Source organism: Anomalospiza imberbis, chromosome 1 (genome assembly GCF_031753505.1).
Source record: "Anomalospiza imberbis isolate Cuckoo-Finch-1a 21T00152 chromosome 1, ASM3175350v1, whole genome shotgun sequence".
In the NCBI taxonomy this organism is placed as follows: domain Eukaryota; kingdom Metazoa; phylum Chordata; class Aves; order Passeriformes; family Viduidae; genus Anomalospiza; species Anomalospiza imberbis.
Genome location: NC_089681.1, coordinates 74,351,397 through 74,375,732, shown reverse-complemented (window position 1 = coordinate 74,375,732; position 24,336 = coordinate 74,351,397). Strand labels below are relative to the sequence as shown.

General features: G+C 39.0%; 1 protein-coding gene across 3 annotated transcripts in view; it reads right to left on the bottom strand.

The window, feature by feature from the left end:
- TRIO (trio Rho guanine nucleotide exchange factor) overlaps positions 1-24,336 on the bottom strand; it is a 241,893-nt gene that overhangs the window by 154,831 nt on the left and 62,726 nt on the right. For all 3 annotated transcript variants that reach the window (XM_068196995.1, XM_068196987.1, XM_068196979.1), the window contains exons 2-6: positions 19,504-19,578; positions 12,847-12,961; positions 9,308-9,500; positions 8,156-8,668; positions 4,980-5,102 (exon numbers count right to left, since the gene is read on the bottom strand). In XM_068196995.1, coding sequence (XP_068053096.1) covers positions 4,980-5,102; positions 8,156-8,668; positions 9,308-9,500; positions 12,847-12,961; positions 19,504-19,578 — 1,019 coding nt within the window. The remainder of the gene's footprint in view (positions 1-4,979; positions 5,103-8,155; positions 8,669-9,307; positions 9,501-12,846; positions 12,962-19,503; positions 19,579-24,336) is intronic.

The window sequence follows — 24,336 nt, the reverse complement described above, 5'->3', positions numbered from 1 at the left end:
CCTTCTTCAAATATCTGATTTCTTTCCTACATATTTCACAGTGGACCAGAGGAATCTTACTACAAGACTATATAGTCCAACACCAGCATTACTTTCCTTCCTCCTTTACTTTTCACTCACCTTGACTTAATCATAGTAAATGCCCATGTCTTCAAACTCTCCCTACAGCCACATCACTTTCAAGTATATGTTTCCCATTACAGCACTACGTATGGGGCTCTAAACTGGACCTAGTTCACTAGTAGGACCAATTGAATCAGAGCATTTTCTTTACAAATCTGAAGTTCAGCCACCCCAATAAGTTCCAAGAATGAAATAAGATTTGCTTCTTTTCAGTAACACCACCTTCTGTTCCCTTAGTTTGTGATTCATAAACATGAACGTACTTGTTGCTATATTAACACCTCAGTAACTGACTGCTTTTTAAAATCTATTTACTTGCTTCTTCCCTCTTAAGGATTGCACAGTTAGCCTGTTCTATTTAGTCTTGCTGACTTTGGAGTGCTCCTCAGAAGCTGAAAATAGCCTGAACTCATTTTACCTTTTCAGTCTATTCTCAGGCTGGTGGCATCCAGACATTGTGCCTAAGCGTTAACTGTTCTGGCACCATACAGGTTCTCTTAGGGACGTACACCTGTGGTCTTGCTCTCATTTGCCCAAATCCTGAGAACCAAGGGCAGTATAGAATTCACATGCTGCTTAAGTCTATCTCAAGAGACAAATATGTATGGTTACAAAAATGCGTATTTAAAGTAAAAAGAATCTCAGGGGTGAAATATGTCAAGTGGTACAAAGAGGAGGAAAAAATTACACTACCTCTAAGCTAAGATGATTTTACCTCACCTGACTTTCTTCATGTTTTCATTTGTACCAGTCTCTGTGGTTGGATTTGAGCAAGACATCTTTTTAACTATTAACTCTGCAAATCTAGGGATATTCAATCCTTGTGCTCATACTTTTTTTTAACAATCCAAAGCTCTCACTAGTGCTCATCTCTGACTCTCTCATTGGATAGCATTCAGAATTTGATTACTACCTTAATAAAATGGTTTAGTGTATGCAAACAGCCTGTTCTGAGAACATTAGTCAACTTAGCAATACGCCAACAATTGAGATAGGAGTTTTTGGATTATAGTTAATAACTGTAACTTCTACTCATGGTCCTATCAACACTGAGACAAGAAGCAGTCAGAGCACATCCTTTAATAGTAGCATGTGTCAGCTTTCTCCAAACAAAGTTTCATTTTGCCTGCATCACTCTTCAAGCATTTTAACCCTCCCCAGTACAAGGAGAGGCACAGTTAAACTGTAATGAAAGCAAGGCCATCTGATCTAGCAAAAAGAGCAGAAAATGTTCAAACAGACAACATCCTCCTCCTTACTCATATTTCACGGGACTCCTTGTGTTCCTTGTGTCTCAGCAGATGCATAGAAAATGGCAGGAAAAAGACTGGACAGACACATAATCAGTCTTTCCCACTCCTGCATGCAAGACAAACTAATTATATCATCATAGGTACTTTATTCTTGCAGTTTAAAAAACTCAATACATAATTTTTGTACTTGTAACTCCTATGATGCCTTATTTGAAAGTTTCTCCCTTAAAAGGTACTAAAAACTTGTTTTGAGAAGTGAAGCATTGGTTTAGTCACCCAAATAGGAACGTCAAGCTGAAATACTAAGCAATACTGAGTATTGCTTAACTCAAAATAAATCTCAGGACTTGACAACAGCAATTTACTGTTGCTGAAAGCAGGCCTTTAGAATTGTACTGAAAATCCATCCTCATTCTCAAGAGAGCAGAATCACTGAGATTTTGTTTTTCCCTACAATTATGGAACACAGGATCTTGCCCTATAAAGAGACAGCCTTGACTTTTATCAGTGCACAGCTTCTCAAATTCAGTAACAGGAAGTCACATACCTATCCTTCCTTACATGTGAACTATCCTTCAGACAGTAGCTCCTTTAGCCACATCAACCTGTGTGTTAATCCATGGTAACCATATATATGTCCCTCTTCAATGCACGGCACTACACCATCCAGCTTTTCTCTGGGACAGATTTATTGCAGTGAGAACCAGCCTGTGTATTAAGCTTAAGACTTGAATTAACTTATTCCTGTTACCTTGAAAAGTGTAACCACATGAATGCACAAGATTCCTAGATATACCATTTGGTAATGAAACTGGTGAAAGTAAAGTTAAATCTCCTCCCTGGATATATCTTTACCTTTTTGTTTTATAGTATTTGGTTTACACTTCCAAATATTTTGTGTTCTTACTAAAATCCAATATACTAAAAATGGCACAAAACCATTACAAGAAAAATTAAAAAAAAAAAAAAAATCAGCAAATCCTCTTTGTCCTTGATGTAAATAACTCTTGTTCATGACAGGAAATAAGTAGCTTTCACAATAGTTAAGATCCAGGTGGCTTGCTTCAGACTGGAAGGCCAGATCAAAATTTTGGCATCTCACCCAAAGGTTGCCAAGTTTGGCATAAGCAGCTGCACAAGTTGCCCTCCACCTCTTGGAAACAAACTGCTGCTTGGGAAGGAAGGGGATGTGAGAGACCCAGCTATTGACAGAGGGTAGCACCGGCTGTGGAGGGGAGCATGTGCCCTGCAACAACCACAATGTGCTGGGAAAAGCAGCTGCAACATCAATTATCAGAGTTAAGCTATAAGCAAGTGCAAGAGGTTGCATTTAGCTGCTTGGGGAGCATTTATACATTGAACAGTTCTTCCCTACTTCAAGTGAGCCTACGAAAACTGACTAGAAAGCAAGATCTATTAAGGTCCACTTAGGGTCAGAATGAAAAGCCTTAAAAATCTCCTCCAATAAATAAAGCTTATACATAGCTGTCTTTCTCCCTCCCTCTATTCCATCCAAATGAATCACTTCACATGGCTGCAGATAGGTTAAAAGTTAAATTTCACTTCTGGTTTTAAGAGTACTCACACAAGACATCTTAAATCCACTTTGATTACTTAAGAGTTACATTGACAGGAAGAGTGAACAAACAGCCACTTGAACAAACACAGAGCCTACATGGAGAGTGGTCAGGGAGAAGCTGAACATGGTTGCAGGACTTAAGACTGCCCCACATTTTTCCAGTTGAAAGCTAATGAAAAATAAAGCCTGCCAAAATTCAATCAGTTCACAACATTTTTTATGCCATGTTCAGTTTAATCTTTGCCCCTAATCTATATGAAAGGCTTTTGCCATTTAACCAAATAAAACCCAGATAATCTGAGTGCTGCTTAAATCAAAACCGGGGACCAGTCATACTGAATTTACATTTTTCTACTTCATGGCAGAGAACCCCTGCCCCTAGGGGGGGTATGTTACAGAAAAAAAAACAGCTGGTTTTTACCCTTTCGAATGTTTGGCTAGCTTAATTTGCCCCAGATTTAAGCTGCTCCTTGTAAGCTTTAAGAAAACATTTTGCAGGCTGAGAAAAAATCCCCTGTAATTAATGCATTTGACAACTAAAGGCAAAGGAGAGATTAACAGGAAAAGACTAATAGCAAACACAGAGCAGGAAGGATTATGCTGCATCGCTCAAGTGCTTCCTACTGTTGATAGCATCTTAACAGTCTAAAAGAAGGGAAAAAAACAAAAAAGTCATCCAATTTGAAGAAAAGACTACAACAGTGACTAATAAGAGGACAGGCTTACAGAAGAATTTAACCTTTAGAATACAATCCCAAGAATTGTCTGGAAGGCCACTCAAAATCACTAAGTTCCAAAAGTCATCTCATGTCAATGACACCTACTGTCATCCTGTGTTTCTTTCTGCTCTACTTCATATGCAGAGCAGTGAAGAACAACAAGGTGCTCCATAAGGCAGCAATTCCCCATGCCATGAACCAAACCTAATGGTCAAAACCATATATGATGTTACATAACTTAATTGCCAAGTTCACCAGCATTTTCTTTACTCTCTTCAGAAAGTTCATATTGATTTTAATTCTTTTAAACTTTTGGAAACAGAGCTGTGTTGCAAAAGAAGAAAATGTGCCTGCTCTAATCATGTCTTCTACTATCTTAGCTCCAGCTACACCATACACAAAAGCTGCCTTACTAGTCCTTCCATTACTTCTGCAAGACACAACCTAGGTAAGTTTATTTTGCCCCTTTCCTGTTCTACAGAAAAACCCTGTTGCAAGAGTTCATTATTTCAACCATACTTTAATTCAATTCCCATCCTTGGACTGCCAAGAATGTTAATTTGTAACAAGAGTGGTAGTGTTCTTCCTTCACTGATCTAACAAACAGGAACTGGACTTAGGCCCAGACTCCCAAGGTTATTAAAACACCTACAATGTGTTAAGGATCTAAAATGTACTTCAGAATTTTGTTCCCATGTTCAAATAGCAATTCATGAAACTGAAAGCAAATAGCTTTCACTCACTGCCAGTTAAAATCCAAAATTTTTTTACAGACTACTGATCATATTTGACAAAAAAAATTGTCTTGGCCCCGTTCTGCTGTGCCAAAAATGAGCAGTATCTTCTTGAAACCATGGAGAATTATTACACCAAGCTCAGTTACTTCTCAGAACTTTTTGCCTGAGTTGAAATCTCTTCAGAAGATCCTGAGTACTATTTCTTTCAGAATGGATAGCTAAAATCTGTATTACACATGATTCTCTGAAATTTTCTACAAGACCCAAGGTAGTACTCAAAGACACATCCCATGTTCTAGAAGCTTGGACACTTCTGTTTGAGAGGCGCTGAGGTCATGTTGAACATTGCCATTTGTCAAAACAATTTTGTTGCTTTATCACAGTTCCTCTGTACCTGATCACCCTTTATTTTCCTCTATTGTGTTTTATAACCTCACTGCTCGAAACCAAATTTCCACTACTTGTTAAAGAAGGAATGATCTGTGTTTATGCACTTACAAATTCTACCTTAACACAGCACAAACAGCCAGCACATCTGTGCTGTCTGTGCAGGGAGGTCTGTTCTTACCATGCAGTTCATGGCAAAGTGATTGTGCTGTGTCTGAAGTTCCATCGCGTGGGGGTGACTGGTTCCAATCTCTGTGTAGCTGTTCAGAAACAGACCTTTGTTGTGTGTGATCCAGTCAAACATCTACACGAAGATATTAAGGAAAGAAGAAAGTTCAATAATTTGTTACGGCAGAAATCATGGACAAGTAATGTAAGATACCTATGAACACAGAATACAGAGTCTAAGACCATGAAAATTAACGCTGATGCTCTTTCCACTGTATGTTATTGTATATTTTAATTCAATCATTGCTGAAACCTGTCTTTTTGGATCAAACAGCTGAGGCTGTTACTGTTATCACTACTATAGGTGTTTATCTCAGCAAGATACAGTAATGTCATAATCACAAACTTCCTTATTACAAAGAAGTCATAGTAAACAAACAGACTTGGAGCACAGCCCTGAGTTGCCAAGCTTATACATTCTCTAGTGTCAGCACTTACTGACATCAGCAGCTTAGCAGTTTAGAATTAAAATGATAACTCATGGAAATTAAATATAAATTCTTTCATGCTAATCAAGTACTTCAGCAGTGAGTTTAATATTTTTAGTTTGTAAGTTTACTGTAGATTTGAAAACAAATATTCTATTTCTAGATGAATTATTAAAAGTACATGTGAGCACAGAGTTGCCTTTCTCCAGAAAATTTTAAGATCAATCTGTAAATATGCTTGTTTTTAAGAAGAAAATAAGGAATATTTTAATATTAAAAAAAAGTTTAGGAGAGACCTTATATGACAATGGCCATCAATGAAGGCACACAGGTACGTTAACAGTGGCACTGGAAGACAAAGTTTTCAAAGACCAAGCAACACAGCAAAGAGCTGTTTAACACCCCACCTGCTCACAATGTTTCTGAAATCTTTGCTATATCTCAGTAAAAGAGACACACCACCTGCTCTCTGGATAAGCTGAAATAGATTGTCCAGGAAAAAACAGTAGCAGTAAGCAGTAGGTATTCATTTAAAGATCTTTCCGAATATGCTGGCTAACAGAACAACATTATCAAGTCCAGGATTTGTCCCAAGTCCATGACAAACTAAATTATAAGCAGACCACAATATGGTAAGAACTGTAAACCAAACTTCTGAAGTTTTGATAACTGAAACAGTTGATCATATACTGCTAAAATTTAAAGCTTTTTATCTAGAACTCAGTGAAAATGTGTTAGAACATTATTCAAAACAGACACTGGTACTGTTTGTGACCATCCTCCTCTAGGTCACTTGAATTTGCTGCCTTCAGACACTTAAAGGACAATTCCAATCAGATTCCCTCCCACCTTGTCCCATTTTTGTCTTCTCTTCTTCTGAACCAGTCCAAATTTCTTGCACTGAACTGAGCAAGTCCTCCAAAAGGAACATGTTTATTTCTCCCCATGCAATACCCTTTTTTCTTTCCAAAGATCCCATCCTTTCCCACATTTCAGTAAAATACACACATACACTGATAAAAAACCATGAGCTGTGAAATCTAATCTGACACAAGCAGTAAAAATACAGGCTGCAAGTAGATTAAGCCAAGGGTCTTAATCCACAAGTGAGTTGGGATATTACACAAACCTTCTTTTCCATCTTTTTTACTGGCTAATAAGAGAAAAACTGTCCCAGGTATAATAGCTGCTGTCAACTTCGTTTTGAGGTGCCTAATATTTCCCTTTTGAAAGAAAGGAGTGTTAATTTAATATAGACTTATTCCTGAAATCAGAAACATAGAAACTGATAGGAGCTTCTACAACCACGTGGCAGGACAGAGGTCAATTCTACAGGCTCAAGTATTTCACAAGAAGTTTGTTAAAGCCCAAGTCATGTAAGCAATTTGATAAAATATGAGAAAATTAATAAAATGTATTTTGATGGTGCTCACATGGTACTGAAAGATATGCTATAATGCAGAAAAATTAATGCTGTAATGAAGTGGTTGCAAGGTTGATAAAATGCATTTGAGTCTGAAAGAGCGACACTAGAACAACAGCTTGCATTATTTTCTAAATCATTTTTGAAATAGATAATAACTTCATCTTTTTTCCAACTCTCTCCATGTCCCTACTATTTTCAGCTATACCCATCCAGTAAACATTTGCTTTAAATGGTACTGAAAAAAAAATATTTTTTAAACAAAGCAGAAAACTTTACGGTAGTGTTAAGAAAGTCACTGAGCTGAAAGTATGGACAAAGAATACACATGAAGAAGCAAGAAAAGCTTTAATATGTTTGTTCTGCTTTTACTCTTCCCCATGCATCTGCTAGTGACAGCTGCTGGAAAGCAGAATACTGGTTTAACATGGACCATTGGTCTCATGCAGTTCAGGCAATCTTATGTAAAATACTTCAAGAAATCTGAGTACTTTAAGCTCTGACAAAATAACATACTTACTATTTGACTGCATAGTCTAGTTACTACTACTCCCAAAGAAAAAATCCCCACCCTTCCTTAAGGCTATTTGTTCCATGGTAACAAGTCAATAATAAGTAATTGCAAAACCATTCTACATGAAAATAGACCTAATTTGAGCTCATCTAAAAGTGATCTGCCTGCCATACTACCTCTTCAAATTCCATGACAATCGAGGGCTTTCTCATTTGAAGGGACTGCTTAGCCCAAAACATTCTGAAATCACTCAGTTCCCTGTTAATGACATATGCACTGTCAGAAGAGATACATCAGTTTTTAGCCTGGGACTTCAAACCCTGCATCAATGAAGCAGTTCCCCATGTCAGCCTCTTCAGGCTTTGTTGACTGCCTGTCACTCACTTCCCAAAGATCACTCGAAAGAAGACCAATGTAGTCTGTAATCATCTGTATTGATAAAGTATACAGCATTCTCCTTTATTTGATGCATGCAAAGGCATCTGTCTGGAACAAATGCTTAACAAAATAAGCACTTTGAAGTCATTAGCAGTTACAATTTTCTTTGGTAAGAGCTTCCTGTGTTCCTTACAGCTTAGAAGTACTATCCCATGCCACTTACTCCAGAAGACCCTGAGTGACTCTCAATCAAGAAGTCCCTTATTTCTCATTAAAAGGCTAGTGATTAACTTCAAAGACAAAAATTACTATTTTCAGCTACCCTTGGTACTTCTTTCAAGTCTGTCAAGTATCGGCCATTTATAGTCTCCTTGCTCAATCCTTACCTTTTCAGCATCCTGCTCAAACAGCCTGAGCTGAAAGCATTGGTCCAATTTCAATTTCCGCACATGCCACATCTGATGCAGATGCTGCCGTGTTGAGTGCAGCCTGTCCAGCATGGTGGACACTTTGGGTAAAAGGTTCTGTAAGTCTGCATTCCCTGACCCAGAGTTCTTTTTGGGAAAGCTATCACTGCTCTGTATCCGCTGGAGCAGCTTTTGTCCTTCCACATCAAGGTCCTCGATAGGGGCCTTAATGACTTTCTTTTTTAATTGTGAATGCTCCTCTATCATATTGCGAGCACCTTCCAGGTCCTGAGGCATTTCCTTTTTTGACAATATATCTTGCAGTTCCTCCAGTCTGGACAGCATATGGGTTGCATTGCTAATGTAGTCCTCAAAGGCAACTCTGATTTCTATCCACTCCTCATGGTTGTACTCCAAACAGCCATCAAATTCTGGGGTTAGCTGAGAAGGATCAACTACTTTGGTAAGGCCTTCCAGAGACACCATATTTGTCTAAAAAAATATAAATGGAAAGAAAAGAATACTGTTACTGAAATGAATTTGAAATTTCCTTTCAAGCTTTTGCTTTTCTTTCTGTAAGAGTTGATAGTTTTGCTCATGAAGTCCACACAACAACTTTTGTCACACATTTCAAGTATCAATTCTGATCAGCAGAAGACAGGAGGTCTTGCAGGTATTTTCCCACATTTCTTTCTTACCTCACTACATTTAAGAACAAAACAGCAACCACTCTTTCGATTACTGTTTTAAGTTTTGACTTTGTGCATTGCAAAGCTGCAGGAGAATAACAGCAAGGTTCATTCAGCTGATTTCCTCTGGATTCTGGAGATATCAATATTACCATAATGCAAAATAAGATAACAAAGAGACAAAACCTAAGTTTTTATTACTTTAGGGAAAAACCTAATTCAATCTTTCTTGAGCTTACAGAAGAATATAAACAACAACATACACAATTACCTAGCCTAAGTACATGAAGAAAACTACATTTCTTCTAGCACCATTGGTCTAAAGTACCTCTCCTTCCAGCCAGAATATAATTTATCTGAGAGTTTTCAAGGTGCTGATCATTAGTGAGAACTTTTAAAACCACAAAATAAATATAAATTTGTATACCATAGGGGAAATTACCTCAAACTCAAACTTAGAGCTGCCAAAGTTAGTCCTCTGTTTCTGCCAGAAATTGTCTGGCTTGATTATCAGTGCAACATGAATACAACATGGAAAGGATTCCTGTAAAATCTTCAGCAGAGGCTTTATGGAGTCCCATTTTGACCCACGCATATCTACAATGACGGTGAATCCTCGTTTACATACTTCCTCGCTGCAGAAAACAGAAGGAAAGGTTATCAAGCGTTTCAATTTCCAACACAACACTCTACCGCACCACACTGTCTAATGAACGAGGTCTCCTCAGGGTCTCACTGCTGACTAGCTGACCATATACAACAGATCTCACAACTCTCTCAAGATGCTTCTTTCACCCCCATGCCAAACTCCTTGTAGGGGATAGCTTTACATCTGTTGCTGATTTGATATTCTGCCATTATCTTCACTTTCATTTTCACTGTTTATATTCACGATGATTCATCGTCCAGTTTTGTTTCTCCCTCACCTTACACACACAGTAAACCTACCATTTCCTAAAGCAGCATTATCTAATACATTTAAAACTTACTCTTCAGAACATACACACACACTTATTTGACTGATGATAATATTCACGTCTTTCTAATGATTGAGGGGATCCTCTAAAAAGATGGCAAACTGTTCTTACCTACCACTTTGCAACTTTTTCAAACTGTCTCAGATTTAGACCCATTTTATCTGAGAGTTAGTCTGTAGAGGAAAGACACCCATTTATTGACAATTTCTTTTGTAACAGGATTGATTTGTGAATAGTTAGAGGACAGCACAGTATTTTATGGTTGCGAAGAAAACCACATCAATCCGTTTCTATAAAATTTGATCTTAATTTTGCTGTCCAAAAGTTGACAGACCTTACACTCAAATTCTCTGGCATTCCCTCTGAGAATGGAAAATTTAATTTCTTTTCATCAATATCTTCCGTACATTCAGTTCTTGCCACTGATCAAAAGTGACAATCACCACCACCACCAGAAACTCTGATTTTCTTCCAGCAGAATTTGCTACATGACCTTGTAGTATAACCATAGGAAGGAAAACATTTCAAAACCAATGCATCATAGCCAACAGACTATCAAAAAGGACCAAGTGTCCATAGTTTGAGTATGAGTCACTTTCAGGGATGTGACTAATTCAAATGCCATTCTACAGTTCATGTGGTGAGGTTTTTGGAGTGTCCAAGAAGCAGGGAAGTTTCACTGGCATATTTTACTCAGTCTTATTTGCCACATTGCAGAAAGATGGATTATGACCGATATAGGAGATCTGGAAAAAGTGGTAACATGGGTTCCTCAGAAGGGGAAGTTTTTTTACCTTTGAAAAGTTTAAAGCTAGGGAAAAGAAGAGAGAATAAACATCCCACAACACTTCAAAAAATGAATTTATCATGATAAATGCTGGCTCTCCCACCTGCCCATAGGAATGCCAAAAATGGCAATGGCAGAAGCAAAACATATTAGAAGTAACTAGCTTGGCATACATGTAGGCATAAAACATACAATTTTCTGACCATGGTGAAAATGTTTGCTAAAATCCTCACAGGATTCAAGGAAAAAAAAACAACTACTGTCTTAAAGATAGACCCATTACTGAAAGGCCAAATGGCAGTAGGAGCACTGCTCAGCCTATCCCTATCCTATCGAACTGAGGATTACACAGGGAGTGCTTGCCACTAATTCACAAGGCATGCATCTACTGGGGTGTCCAAAGTAGTCCCTCATTGTGTGATAAAGTACGGCTGTGTGCTCCATCATGGAGTCACATCACCTCACACAAGCTGAATTTCTTTTGGCCAAGGATCACAAGAATTGTTCTAAGGAGCCAAGGTCATGTATCGGTAAGTCTTAACTACACTAAATATCTGGCCCACTCTGCTGATGCCATAAGTTTAGTTGTGTTTTTAAATCAGATAAATTGTAAAATCAGTAAAACTGTGAGACTGAGTCAACCTAAGCTTTTAGATCTCTTGCCAAACAACTAACACCTGTGATTCTTCAGCTACATCAAGTAACAGTACTGCAACAAATAACAGACAACCCAAAAGTTCAGGGATATTTGTACCTATTGGGACTCCTAATTAGCTAGAGTTGCATAATCAGACCCTTAAACATGATTTGTATGAAAACAAGTCTTGCTTTTGATAAAGCTCCCTTTTGTTCTCAAAAGTTTGCCATGCTTAAAGAGTATAAAACATGCACTGACTTTCTTTTAATTTTAGATCTATTGATCTAAACTAACTAACATACACCTTTTGCCAGAGGAAGACTGTTTCTCGCCCTGATTATCTCTAAAATAATTCTTGGACACATTTTGATGCATATTTATCTATTAACTTCTCTAGTAACTTGAAGCTCTAGATGGCTAGAATACATCTCACCATTCAAATCTGAGAGTAAAAGTTTCAAGCCTTCTTCCTGTTCTCCTTTCTAAAGTCCCCCAAGTCCCTTAGTTAACTTCACAAAAACAAGGCCATGTATTCTCTCAGACAGATGCCTTGAAGTTACTTTTATGAAACCACCTTTCTCAGTCAGAAACTAGTATTTGATTACATCAAGTGCAAAGACTCTCAGTAAATTAGCACATTACACAAACATGGAAGATACTGCACTCAGGTATGTTGTCCAAGGAATTTTTTTCAACAGTAATGAAAACTGCTGCTTGTGGTCATAGAAAAATAGTCAAGCACAGTCAGCATTGCTCCAGCAAGCAACAAATGCTGGATAGTCCGAAAGTCAGAGTCTTAGGATCATTTTTGTTCCCAACTTGATTACTACAGAAAGCTAAGTTCTATATGAAGGAATGTTTTTTAGATACATACAAAATACCTAACTTTAGTTTGAAACATCTCATGTATACATACAACTTTATATATATATATAAGTGTATATATACAACTTTATATATATAAAGGGAGTGTATATATGCACACACACATTAGGACTGGATTTGACTTCTGCCAATTTATTTAAACAACTCACTGCAATTCATAGGTTGAATTGCTGATAATGCAATGATATCAGTACTTTCACAGATCACTCCACAGGTTTATCTAAGACCTTTACAAGCCATTTCTCATACCTTTCTCCTGATTATTTCCATGCTGTATCAGGACACTGTGACTTATCTAACACAAATAAGAGTTAGGAGTCCTGTGTTGACTGCACTCCACACAAGGCATATAGTGAACAACGACCAACATGTTTCTAATTATTGATGTACTGAAAGCCTTTGAGCTGTATTTTCAGTCTTCAACACAGCAACGCCAATGTGGCATGGCAGTGCCATTTCCGAGACACAAACTACTTTTAGCTAAAGCACATCAGCCTTTCTACCAGCTGCCTTCCTTTTACAAGGCAGAGTAATTATTTCTCTTCCAAAAAGCCATTTGAAAATAGCAAATGACAAAACTTGGTATTGATTTGCTGATGTTATTAACTCACTCAGTCTGCTAGCTTGTGGGAGTACTGCAACATAATCCATTTATTTTGTTACACAGCCTTAGAGGTTAACAGACGATCACTTACCTAGGAATACACGCTAGATACGAAATTAGTCTTCTAAGGTCTTCTTGCCGTATTCTGTCGTGATTACTACGAGCTGGAAATGTTAGAATGGGACCTCCACGCTTATCTCTGCCACCTGAAAAATTAAAAATGTTAGAAGACCCCACAGCATAACATAAAATTAATTCTTTTTTGCAGAACTAGTCTTCAGTAGCTACTTTTAAAAAGTGATTTCAACTTATATGACAACATTGTCATATTAAGTGGAGACCAACTTAAGATTAAATTTTGGGAGTATTGATCAGCAATTTGCCACAATTCCTACAGTGAAAAAGCAAATGCAAAAAAAAAAAAAATTGAAACAAAGAATAACCAGAGCATTACACTTAGACATTACAGTCACCTTCAAGTTTGACTGCTAGTGTGACATCTCCAGCAATGGCACTCTTTTATGTATTTAATTTGACTCAGCAATTGCACAGGTTTAATTTAAATACAGAATTGTGCTACTTTGTAGGCAAGTATTTAGATTATATGGCAGCAGAGAGCACAGCTGTGGGAGGTGTGCCCAGGAAGAGGAGCTCCTCTGCTTAGTGACAGAGCTCAGGGAGGAGGTGAGTAGGTTGAACACAGATGGATCATTGTCATAGGAGATTCCCTTCTGAAGGGAACAAAGGCCCAGTGTGCCAACTTCTTCAGGAAGCCTGCTGCCTCCCTGAGCCCAAGGTTAAAGATGTGATGAGAAAGCTTTCTACCCTGGTGTGGCCCTTGGGAAAATCCATTATTATTAACCCATACTTCAGGGAGATAGCAAGAAATTGCAGTAAGAAGCCCAAGTGCAATCAAGAGAGATGTGATTGAAGTCTCTCCCTGAAAGCCTTGGGATGACTGGTTGGAGGATCAGGAGCACAGGTGGTGCTTTCTCTGTGCTTCCTGTTACAGGGAATGATAAGGGAAGAAATGGGAAGAGTCATCAGATCAATACCTGCCTCCGAGCCTGGTGTCAGAGGGAGATTTTTAGGTTTTCTGATCATGGGTTGGTTTACATGACATTGAGCCTGCTGGTGACAGACAAGGTACACCTGCCTAAAAGGAGGAAAAGGATCTTTGCACAGGAATTATCAGGGCTCACTGAAAGAGCTTTAGACTTGATAAAGCCATGCTTGCTAGAGATCAGCACGGAGGCAGAACACCAATGTCTGAGGAATGGTGAACTAGCAAGGTCTTTCAGTCTGCCATCTCACAGGAGGTAGGAACAGAGATCCATGCAGCAGCCAAAATGTAAGAGATACTGATGTGTCAGAAAGCATGGAAGCACCTTAGAATGGTCATGTAGGAATTACAGCTTCTGCCCCAAAAAAGGTGACAGAATTAATAGCCCAGCTGAAGTACATCTATACCAATGAACATGGCTTGCGCAACAAACAGGAAGACCTGGAAGCCATTGGGCAGCAGGAAAACTGTGACATAGCTGCAATCATGGTAACATGGTGGGATGACTTGCACAACTGGGATGCTGCAATGGATGGCTGTAAACCCTTTAGAACCGTTAGGCAAGGAAGAAGAGTCAGCAAGGTAGCCCTGAACGTTAGGAGTGATTGTCTAGAGTTTAATGACAGTGACAAGAAAGTTGACTGTTAAAGGGGAAGTTCACAGGTGATGCCACGTTGGGCAGGATTGGATTGATGGGCCAAGGCCAGTAGTATGAGGTTGAACAAGGCCAGGTGCCGGCACCTGCACTTGGATCACAATAACCCAAGGCAGTGCTACAGGCTGGGGGAAAAGAGGCTGGAAATCTGTCTAGTCAGGAAGAGGACCTGGAGGTTCCAATTGACAGCACCTGAACAGGACCCAGAAATGTGCCTAGGTGGATAAGAAGGCCAATGGCACCCTGGCCTATATCAGCAACAGGGTGACCAGCAGGACCAGAGCAGTGATCGTCCCCCTGTATTTGGCACTGGTGAGGCCACACCTCGAATCCTGCATCCAGTTCTGGGTCCAGTCACTACAAGGAGGACATTGATGTGCTGGAGTGTGTCCAGGGAAGGGAGGCAGAGCTGATGAAGGGTTTGGAGGACAAGGCTTATAAGACGTCTCTGAGGGAGCTGGGATTGTTTAGCCTGGAGAAAAGGAGGCTCAGATGACACCTTACTGCTCTCTGCAACTCCCTGAAAGGAGGCAGCAGTGGGGTGAGTGTTGTTCTCTTCTACAAGGTAACAAGCTACAAGATGAGAGGAAATGACCTCAAGTTGCACCAGGGAATGTTTAGATGAAATATTGAGAAAAATTTCTTCACCAAAAGAGTTGTCAAGCATCATGCCTGGGGAAGTGGTTGAGTCACCACCCCTGGTGGTAATTAAAAGACATGTAGATGCAGCACTTGGGGACATGGTTAGTGGTGGACTTGGCAGTGCTAGGTTAAGAGCCAGAATCAAAGACCTTTAAGACCTCTTAAAGATCTTTTTCTACCTAAATTATCTTGGAATTCAATGATTAAATTAATTACTGGGAGAATTTAGGTGTATAATATTTCACACTCAATATGTAGATTGAGTGGATGGAAACTATTTAACCATTGAATTTGTATTTTTATCCTGTTCTGATTTGCAGATTCCCAATTGTCAGTTTATAGTTTTTAATTTTGTTAGAGACACAGGAAATTCTGAATCCACTTAATATATAAAGCAAAAAATCTGATATAAGTGGTTCCACTTAAATGCATTCATCTCAGCGATAAAATTGCACAGACTTGCTGTAGTCAAATAGTAAAATATAATTTTATATCCAATCCCTTGCTATTGATAACAAAATGTTACTATTGCTAAACACCAAACTCAAGTCCAGCAGGATGTCTGTATCAACACATCTATAGTAGCACAGACATATTCTTGCAAGCTAAATTTCACGTATATGTTTTCAACCACAGATGTGTGGACTGTTTTCTCCTGTCCCATGGAAACACAGAAAAACACTGTCTTCAGCCCAGAATTTCTCATTTCAAATCAGCTTCTCATTGTGATTCCATGTTGCTAAACAAAACTTAGAAAGGAAGGTCAAGAGAAGATAAAAATAAATATAAAAACAATAAATAATACCAGTCACTAAAAAATTCATCACTATCCCCTCCAACACAGTTTGTGTGTGTTTGCCAAAGACAGTAAGCCTGGCTGTCAAAGTCTCTAGAGATTGTCTACACTGGACATGCTCCCTGTCAGACACTAAATGAAACTCAAAAGAGGCAAAAGCATCTTTGAATCTCCATCAAGCTACAATGCCAGAAAGCAAAATTTAAAAGGAAATTCATATTCTTATCTTTCATGGCCCTCTTAAGTGAGACATAAGATGAAAAATGGAGTTGTTTCACTCTAATGGAGATAGGCAAGTCTTGACCATCCTGACTCACTTGCCAAGCAGAGAGCTTTGAGGATTTTCACACAGCAAATGACAGGAAAAAAAAAAAAAAAAAACCAAGACAGCAGCTGTAAGAGAAAGGAATGATAAATGACATGACAAGAGTTCCACAGCCGAGGCCCCTGCTGAGCTCCAGAGCCATCACTGGGCTCCCAGGCTACCAAGAATAGTTGATAGTCTGCTACAGCCCTTAATGATCCTCTCTCCTCATTGCGCCATAGGCCACTACCTTCAAGTCTACCAGTTTCAACTGGTAAGTGCTACTGACTCCAGTCCCCCAGAAAAATTGCTAAGGGTGGATATTCTTTAAAAAGCAGCAGCTAGCCAGCAAAAGCATAAGCTGAATTGTCTTTAACACTCTCTGAGCATTTTATACAAATGTTTTGTTACATGCAGTCATCTCAGACCAGTCCTCCAGGCCTTTCCCACACTGCAACTCCTGTATCATGCAGTTTTTCAATATGGCATTTTTATGACATTCTGGACACCCCTTCAGGTGGGCTCCAGCTCCACGTACGTCACAGAAGAAGCCCATTTTTAAAAATGGTGCTCTAATTTCTCATACATCATATCCTGAAACTTTTGTACATCGGAGACAAACTTTGTTGTACAAACTCCAGGCCTAGATGAGTAATAAAATAATACAGCCTTGATTTTAGATGAAAAGAATTTTACTATCCAGTCTTAAACCAGGTAACAAAATTGCAAATAATAATTTAAAAAGTCCCTAAGACTTGGGTTTTTTTCATCAGCTCTAATGACAGCTTTCTTAGGCCTTTTACAATAACTAACTCTCATTTCCTTTGTTCCTGATGCTCCTGTGTCATATACAAATGGGAAAGCTAAAAGCAACAATGCATGAGGCATCAGTGGGAATTTCCTGTCTTGCAATAGTCTTTATCCAACTCAATCTTCTATTAATGTTTAACAAAAACATACTACACTACTACTGCTGTCATCAGTAAGACTTCCATTTTAATCCATTTCCTTTGATACAATGCCACACCCCACCATCGAGATACTCTGTTTATGCCAAAGTGTGTCACACAAACATCTATCTGGTAACTCACACGAGTCACCTAACATGCATCATTTCTCTTTAGTGCACATCACCAACAGCAGTATTTTCGATGGCCTCCAAATGGCACTAAAATCCAACAGGCTGAGTAGTGCATTTTTAAGAAATGCCTTTTAACCTAGTTACAAGGTACTCTGGTAAAGAAAGCTAAACAGTTGGCTTTTATGGCAAGACAAGTTACCAAGGGCTATTTCCTTATATGAAACCAAGATAACTGCACCTTGTAAGAAAATGCTCTCCTTGCTTAGGTATGTATAGAGATATGAGACTATTTGTACTTTGACAGGTTTCAGTTTAAATGTAACACAAAAAAATGCATCCAAGACTCTATTTGTACTTCATAGAAAAGCCTAGAGATGTAACTATTTCAGGTGGTAAGACATCCAGTGCTCAAGCAGTTTATTTCTCAGGCAAAAATCTGTTCAGTAAACCAAATGAATGAAACTAAAATATCTTTGTGTTCCCAGGTATAAAGCTTGACAGTTCTAGTTGCACAGTGGTTAAGTCCTAGTGGTGGTGGCTCTTTACTGGGGGAAGGGGGAGAACACACTGAAGAGTACTGTTGTAGGTTGTTGTATTTAAGGGTTTCTTAATTCATTTGCACTACTAATGACTCTCATTCCATTTGAGTTTCACTTGCAATGGAAATGTGAAACTATGGATTTTGGCAGATCAGTTTTAGCCAGTCTTGTTGCCCACAGCTGTTTGTTCCATTCTTCCAATTAGGAGTCACTACCTTCACACAGGCAAGTTGGCAACCATTTATTTCTGCCAACACCTCCTCTGTTCTGATTCACAAATTATCATCTCCCCTTAAACTTATCTTCATCTTTCATTTGGCCCATTTCACTTTCACTGAATTAAAGCCTTTAAGAATGCCATCTGCTTACGAACTAACATTAGAAAAACCCACCATTTTTCAGGTCCCTTTTAAGGGGTCTAAACTAAGTACTGGACAACTTAAAAATTCAGAGGTTTTGGAGTGAAAACTGACTTCATTTTCATTCCATTACATAAGGCAAGGTCCAGAAAGTAATGAGGAACTGAAATATTGTGCTTAACCCCCTTTTCTCCTCTTCTTTCCCTCTAAAAATAAGAATTCTAAGCAAGCTTTCACCAGTACTACAATTCCCAAGTTACCACGAAAACTGGGCTTACTCATTACAGTTGCCAGGATCTTTTAAGAAAAAAAAAAACATTAAAAAAAGAAAAAAAAACCAAAAACTTTTACCCACACATCTTTTTGCTTTGTACCTCTACTTTACTCGGCAGAGTGGACAGGATAAAGTACTATGTACTACATGCTGTACTTGCACTTGTCAGCATCTATGCACAGCAAAGAGTACATCCATACACTCTTAAAGAGTACAATTGCAGGAATAATTGTATATGTTTTAATATTTATAGACAAGAGCTTTACTTTTGGCATTCCTGAAAAATTACCCAAAAAAACACCTGCAAATATGAGACTGTCCTCTAAATCATTTGACATTAAGATTATGGCTGAGAGAATGATGGTGTTTAATCCCAACAGAAAGTCACACCAAAATGCAGTTTACAAAAATAAGCACCTCAGCCCATCATTTCACCAAGTAAAGTTACTTATAATGTTATAGACTATGTTATGATACTAACTCATATAAATCCCACTGTTAAATTCTCCTGCTATCCTTGTTCAGTAACCAACCAAATTCAGTGTGCATGCTGGAATTACCTACAATTACATGCTAAGTCAGTTCACCATGAAAATACTAGGTGTGCTTCAAAAGACAGGCAATTGAAGTTCACTTCTGCAACAGACATATTTCTCCAGAATATGCTGCAGATGGGTCAATAACAAAGGCATCTCTGTAAAATTCCCCATCAGAAGAACCAGAAATAAGAAAAGGAATATGACGTCAGTGCAGCAGGTTCTAAGTTGCTGTAAATAATGATGTGTGGCCAGGGGGAATGCAGGACTTAACATGACCAAGACAAAAACTAGCAACACTCCACATTCAAGAAAACATACCTCCTTTATTATGCCTTTCAAAACACTTATGTTATGCTTCGGATATCCAACAGGAATCAGTGCTGCCCTAGTGTTCAATGAATTTTGTAATGATATTTCAAGTATTTAAAATACCATCTTACATGCTACTAACAACACAGTTGGGCATTCTTCAAGAGGAAAAAAAAAACAACTGTACCTGAAAGGTATGCAACTTTTTCCTTTAAAATTGGCAATACTTCCATAGCCTTCATTTCATCATTTTTGCGAAACCCTGAAAAAAAGAAGAGAAGATTATTAGTCAAAAATTCAGACAAGCCCAGCTTCTACATTTAAGGAATGCACTGAAAAACATTTACCTTTGGAATACATTCTGAATGTTATGATTACAGGAATTAAGATAACCTTACAATAAAAGTCTGTCAAAAAATAAACTAAACTTTAAAGCTATATTAATGGCAAGTCATCACCTTGACCAGCTTAACAGAAATAGTAAGGCCTGTTAGCAAGCCTCAGTAGAAGACAAGATTCCAGAATTAGCCTTTTTCATCAATTAATAAAAACTATCATATGTATCCCATGACTTTTATGCATTCCAAATCCCACTTTTTTTTTCCCCCAGCAGGGATAAAGAGTATCAAGCTATAAGAAGTAAGTTTGCTTAGAACAATTACCATTAAAAAAAAACCAAATCCCAAACCAAAAACCCCAAAATCCCACAACAACAAAGACAAACAAACAAAAACACCCAAACAAAAAGCCCCACAAAAAAAAAAAAAAAACCAAAACACAATCCACCCAAAAAACACAAAAGACCCACAAAAAATCCCCAACACTATTTACATGCAACATTTCTTAAATCACTTTTGTAAGCAGAATTTTTTTCTGGTGCCTGACAGGAGCAGCATTTTGCAGCTGGGAGGACATTTTACCATACTAACTCTGTACATACATGGAGTATGACACAGTGCCCAAGGTGAGTGATTGCAGTCAATGTTGCAAAGCAGCACATCACCAGCTTGTCCCTCCCTCTCTGCTTCCTATTTCTACTACTCTAGTTCTGTGGCCAAATTCTAAAGTTTTTCCTTCTTTGACAAGGAAGATTTAGGAAGCATTTTTTTACATTACATTTCACCTGTACAATACAGAATTGTTCATATTTAGGCCGATTTTGTTCATCTTACAAGAAGAACTGGGTGACACATCTTCAGCTAACTTATGTGTACAACCCTTCCTTGTCTGTTTGGATTCATGTGTTGTTTAAAATAATCCTATATCCAAAGAAAGTACCTCTGCCGGGGTAAGTGGGAAGCTCATTGCTTCTCTATAACTACTGAAGCACAATAGTGCTGTTAAGACTTTCCCTCCTCAAAAATATCCAAATGCTTCATTACCCTTTGGTCTCAGGTTCTGAGCTTAACTGAAAAAGCTGTGCATTTCTAAACTAAAACTGGAAGGTATCAAACTAGTGTCATCAAGTAATATAAGACCTACACTCGAGGGTACCACACATGTAAATTACCTCAGAGGTTTTCCACTGCACAGAGCAGTACTGAGACTTCTGTGCCACTACAGTGGCACTAGTTATGGGCACTACCCTTCAAAACAGACCCAGGGTGCACCAAGCACAACACCCAAGGGACTAAGATAGTCAGGTGTTTGCATGCCATCATCTATGCATCTGTTTTGCCTGAAGAACTGCAAGAAGATGTGGTGGCAGTCCTCAGAACACATAAAGCCTACTGAATTTAAAAGCTTAGAATTATAGCAAGAGGTTTACTAGACAGCAGGAAATTTTGTAAAGGAAAGAACTGTGAACAGCACATATGATTGCCTATGGAAGATTATGGCCTATCCACGACTGGGGATTTTTAAAACATGTGTTCAGTCAAATGTCTGTCAGCAATGGGTCCCTCAAGTTCACCATACCTGAAGTGTTCAACCAGGGCATTGTCTCAGCACTCACAGAATGCAAACAAAAGAAAACAAAACTAATCAACTTCCAGCTAGATGGAAGTTCCCTGGCTAGTTCTTTGTTTTTTTCCATGGACACCACAGAACAAAAACAATCCCAAAATTCAGTACATATTCTCAGAAACGCTAGACCAGGAAAACTGGTTCCTTGGGTAACCACGTAGCATGGAGGGTTTCTACATATTGGACAGTATTTTGCAATTACGCAGCAATTCCAGACTGGCAAAGCAGTGCAGGGCTTACTTTCATGTCTGCACTTAAGCTCTCAAGAGTCTAAGACACAGCAAAAGGAACCTCATGCATTATTATTCCTCCAGAGAACTGGCTATGGTTATCAGCCTTTTACTGAAACTGTCTACAGTTTTGTTCCTACTACATTTCTGTTTGTTATGGACTAGAAGTCTAAATAGCTTTAAGAAAAAGCCTGGGCTTAAATAAATCACCTAAAAAGACAGCAAATACCCTTTTCCACCTTGAAATATTTGGGCTTCAGTTGACTATTAAGGCATACAGGCACACTTGCAGAGTTAATTTTTTTTAATGTGCTTTGAGCTACTCACCATAAGCTCAATGCCAATTTAGCATGCTCAGCTTTCATATCAACCATGGCAATTCTTTTTCTTTATAGTAAATTCAGAGGTAGAAAACACTTTCTCCTCACCTAAAAAGCATGCAGAAACTAGTGCCGTACTTTGCTGTCTATCTTAGTTCAAAATTACCCAAGACACTGATGTTACCGCAATTGCTTGCTCAGATTTCTAAGCCCTTAAAACTACTTCACCTCGGATGATGATGCGCAGTAGCTGGCTTTTACTTTGCCTGTGGCATGTAAGAAGCGAGAAACATTTAGCGAATATTTCTTTGACTATTAAGGGGCCGCTCAAGGTAAACACCCTAGCAAATATGTTAGTGCTTGGCTCATGTTCTGCATCTGCATATCCTTAAGGCTGACTGCCTTGGATTATCGTATTCCTGCTGCTCTAAACAGTCTATTTTTATTCCAGTTCTGCAGTGTTAAAGCTTTACTGAAAAGACTGTGGGGATTACAACAGATGAAAGAATGCTGGGAAGCAAAGAGGGTGAATACGGCAGGAAAGTATAGTTTTTATCTCCAACGAAGCAAAAAATAAAACCAAAACCAGCAATGTAAGCAGGTCTTAAGGGCTTGGGGTGGGTCCTTCCTCCCCCTTTTCAAACCTCTTCTCCACAAAACATCCGTGGATGTGAGGATTTGAGGATTTCATTTAAAAAAAAATTAAAAGGCATTTACCACACTCAAATGAAATGCCATAAATATCTGCACCAATCTCTCCCTCCACAGCTCAGCATCCTCCGCGCCAGCCGGCTGCATCACATGTTCCTGGGGGTGATGTCATCGCTGCCGGGCCGGCCGGCTGCAGCTCCCGCCGCAGTGCCCGCGGCTCCCGCCCCGCGCAGCCACGGGCGGGCACCGCGGCCGCGGCGATCCCCGAGCCCCGCGGCGATCCCCACGGCGATCCCCACGGCGATCCCCACGGCGATCCCCACGGCAGGCGCGGCACGGCTCCGCAAGCACGGGATTCCAGCGAGTATCGTTCCCACGGCACACGCTTCTCCTTTGGAAGCACAATGTGCACCTATGGCACGTAGTTATGCTCTTCCACCTAAAAAAAGCCACTCTGATTTTAAAAGTGTCGCTTTCAATATTAAATCCTACGTCTTTTAAAGACCATCTCAGTCTTAAACTGGAAAATCGTCCTTCATGTTTTCAATACCTATTAAAGGAATACTCATTTTACAGTTTTGCATTTTTAATAGGTAATAGATGCCCTCCTGTTGTAACATACACCGTACACGTGCTTATGCCTAACTACCAGCAAAGAGGAAAAATCTCAAATTATGCATATTAATAATTAATTTCAGTACATTCAGTATAATAAGTAACACATGACTGCGTACTCCATTTCAATATAGGAGGTTCCCCCCAGCCTTCACGAAAAATTACACAATTACGCAATCCCTTGAGTTATCATATAGAGTTTCCTACTAAACAGAACCTTACCAAAAACAGCTATTTAAATGCAGTATCACACAACTAAAGACCTTCACAACATGGAATCAAGAAACAGTCACCTAAACATTTTACACATGGGAAAATTAAGACGTCTATCCCACAAACACACCATTTTCTCTTTGTCCCCACAACTTCGGAGCCTGAAGACACCATCAAATAGCCAAATTCAGAAGACTTGTCTATATTAACCCTTTTTCTCATGCTGTACGAAGTTAAAAGATCCATGAAAAGACAACATTTTGGGATAGAGATTTCACCCTATGAGGTTTCAGAGAGCCCCTTATTTGAACAGCCAGGACAGCCCCTACTCATTTGAACTCTGCAAGTGTTCCCAAACTCCATGGTGACAACCTGGCTGCAGAGCAGCCTGTCCATCTGCCCTGGAGGACAGAGAGTAACCTTGTGTAACATGCCCCCTTTTGCCTAGAAATCACAGCATTCCGGGAACTCAGCTGCTCCCCAGATACCCAGCTTGCTGAAACTTCCCAGAGATATTGAAATACATCAAGAAAGTCACCTTTAGAGGGGTAACGGGAAATAGGTACTCAGTGTGGCAATTCACACAAGCCAGACAAATGCAGGATTAGCCTAATGCTGAGGCTGAAGGAAAGGAGGTAACTTTGCTAATCATCTTGCACTGCAAAGATCAGTAACTAAGCCACACAATTCAGGGGAGCAGATAAAATTACCTTACACACATCTTTTAAGGTAACAACTTGATTACAGAACTGTGATACAAACCAATGTTGAAAACAGCTTCCCCAAGAATCACTGCTCCCCCAAGAACATTGAAGTGTTTACTTCAGAGGTTGCTTCAGTGATGTGCATTGTTCAGTTATGGCAACAAACAAAATATGGGAACAGAAATTACGACAACAAAAAGACTCAAAAATTGAGACTAAGAGCAGCATCTCTTAGCCAAAATGTTGACCAAGCACTGACCCATTGCTGTCACACACAACTGACTTGAAATTTTTCTGAAACGTGACTGAAGAAAAACACAAA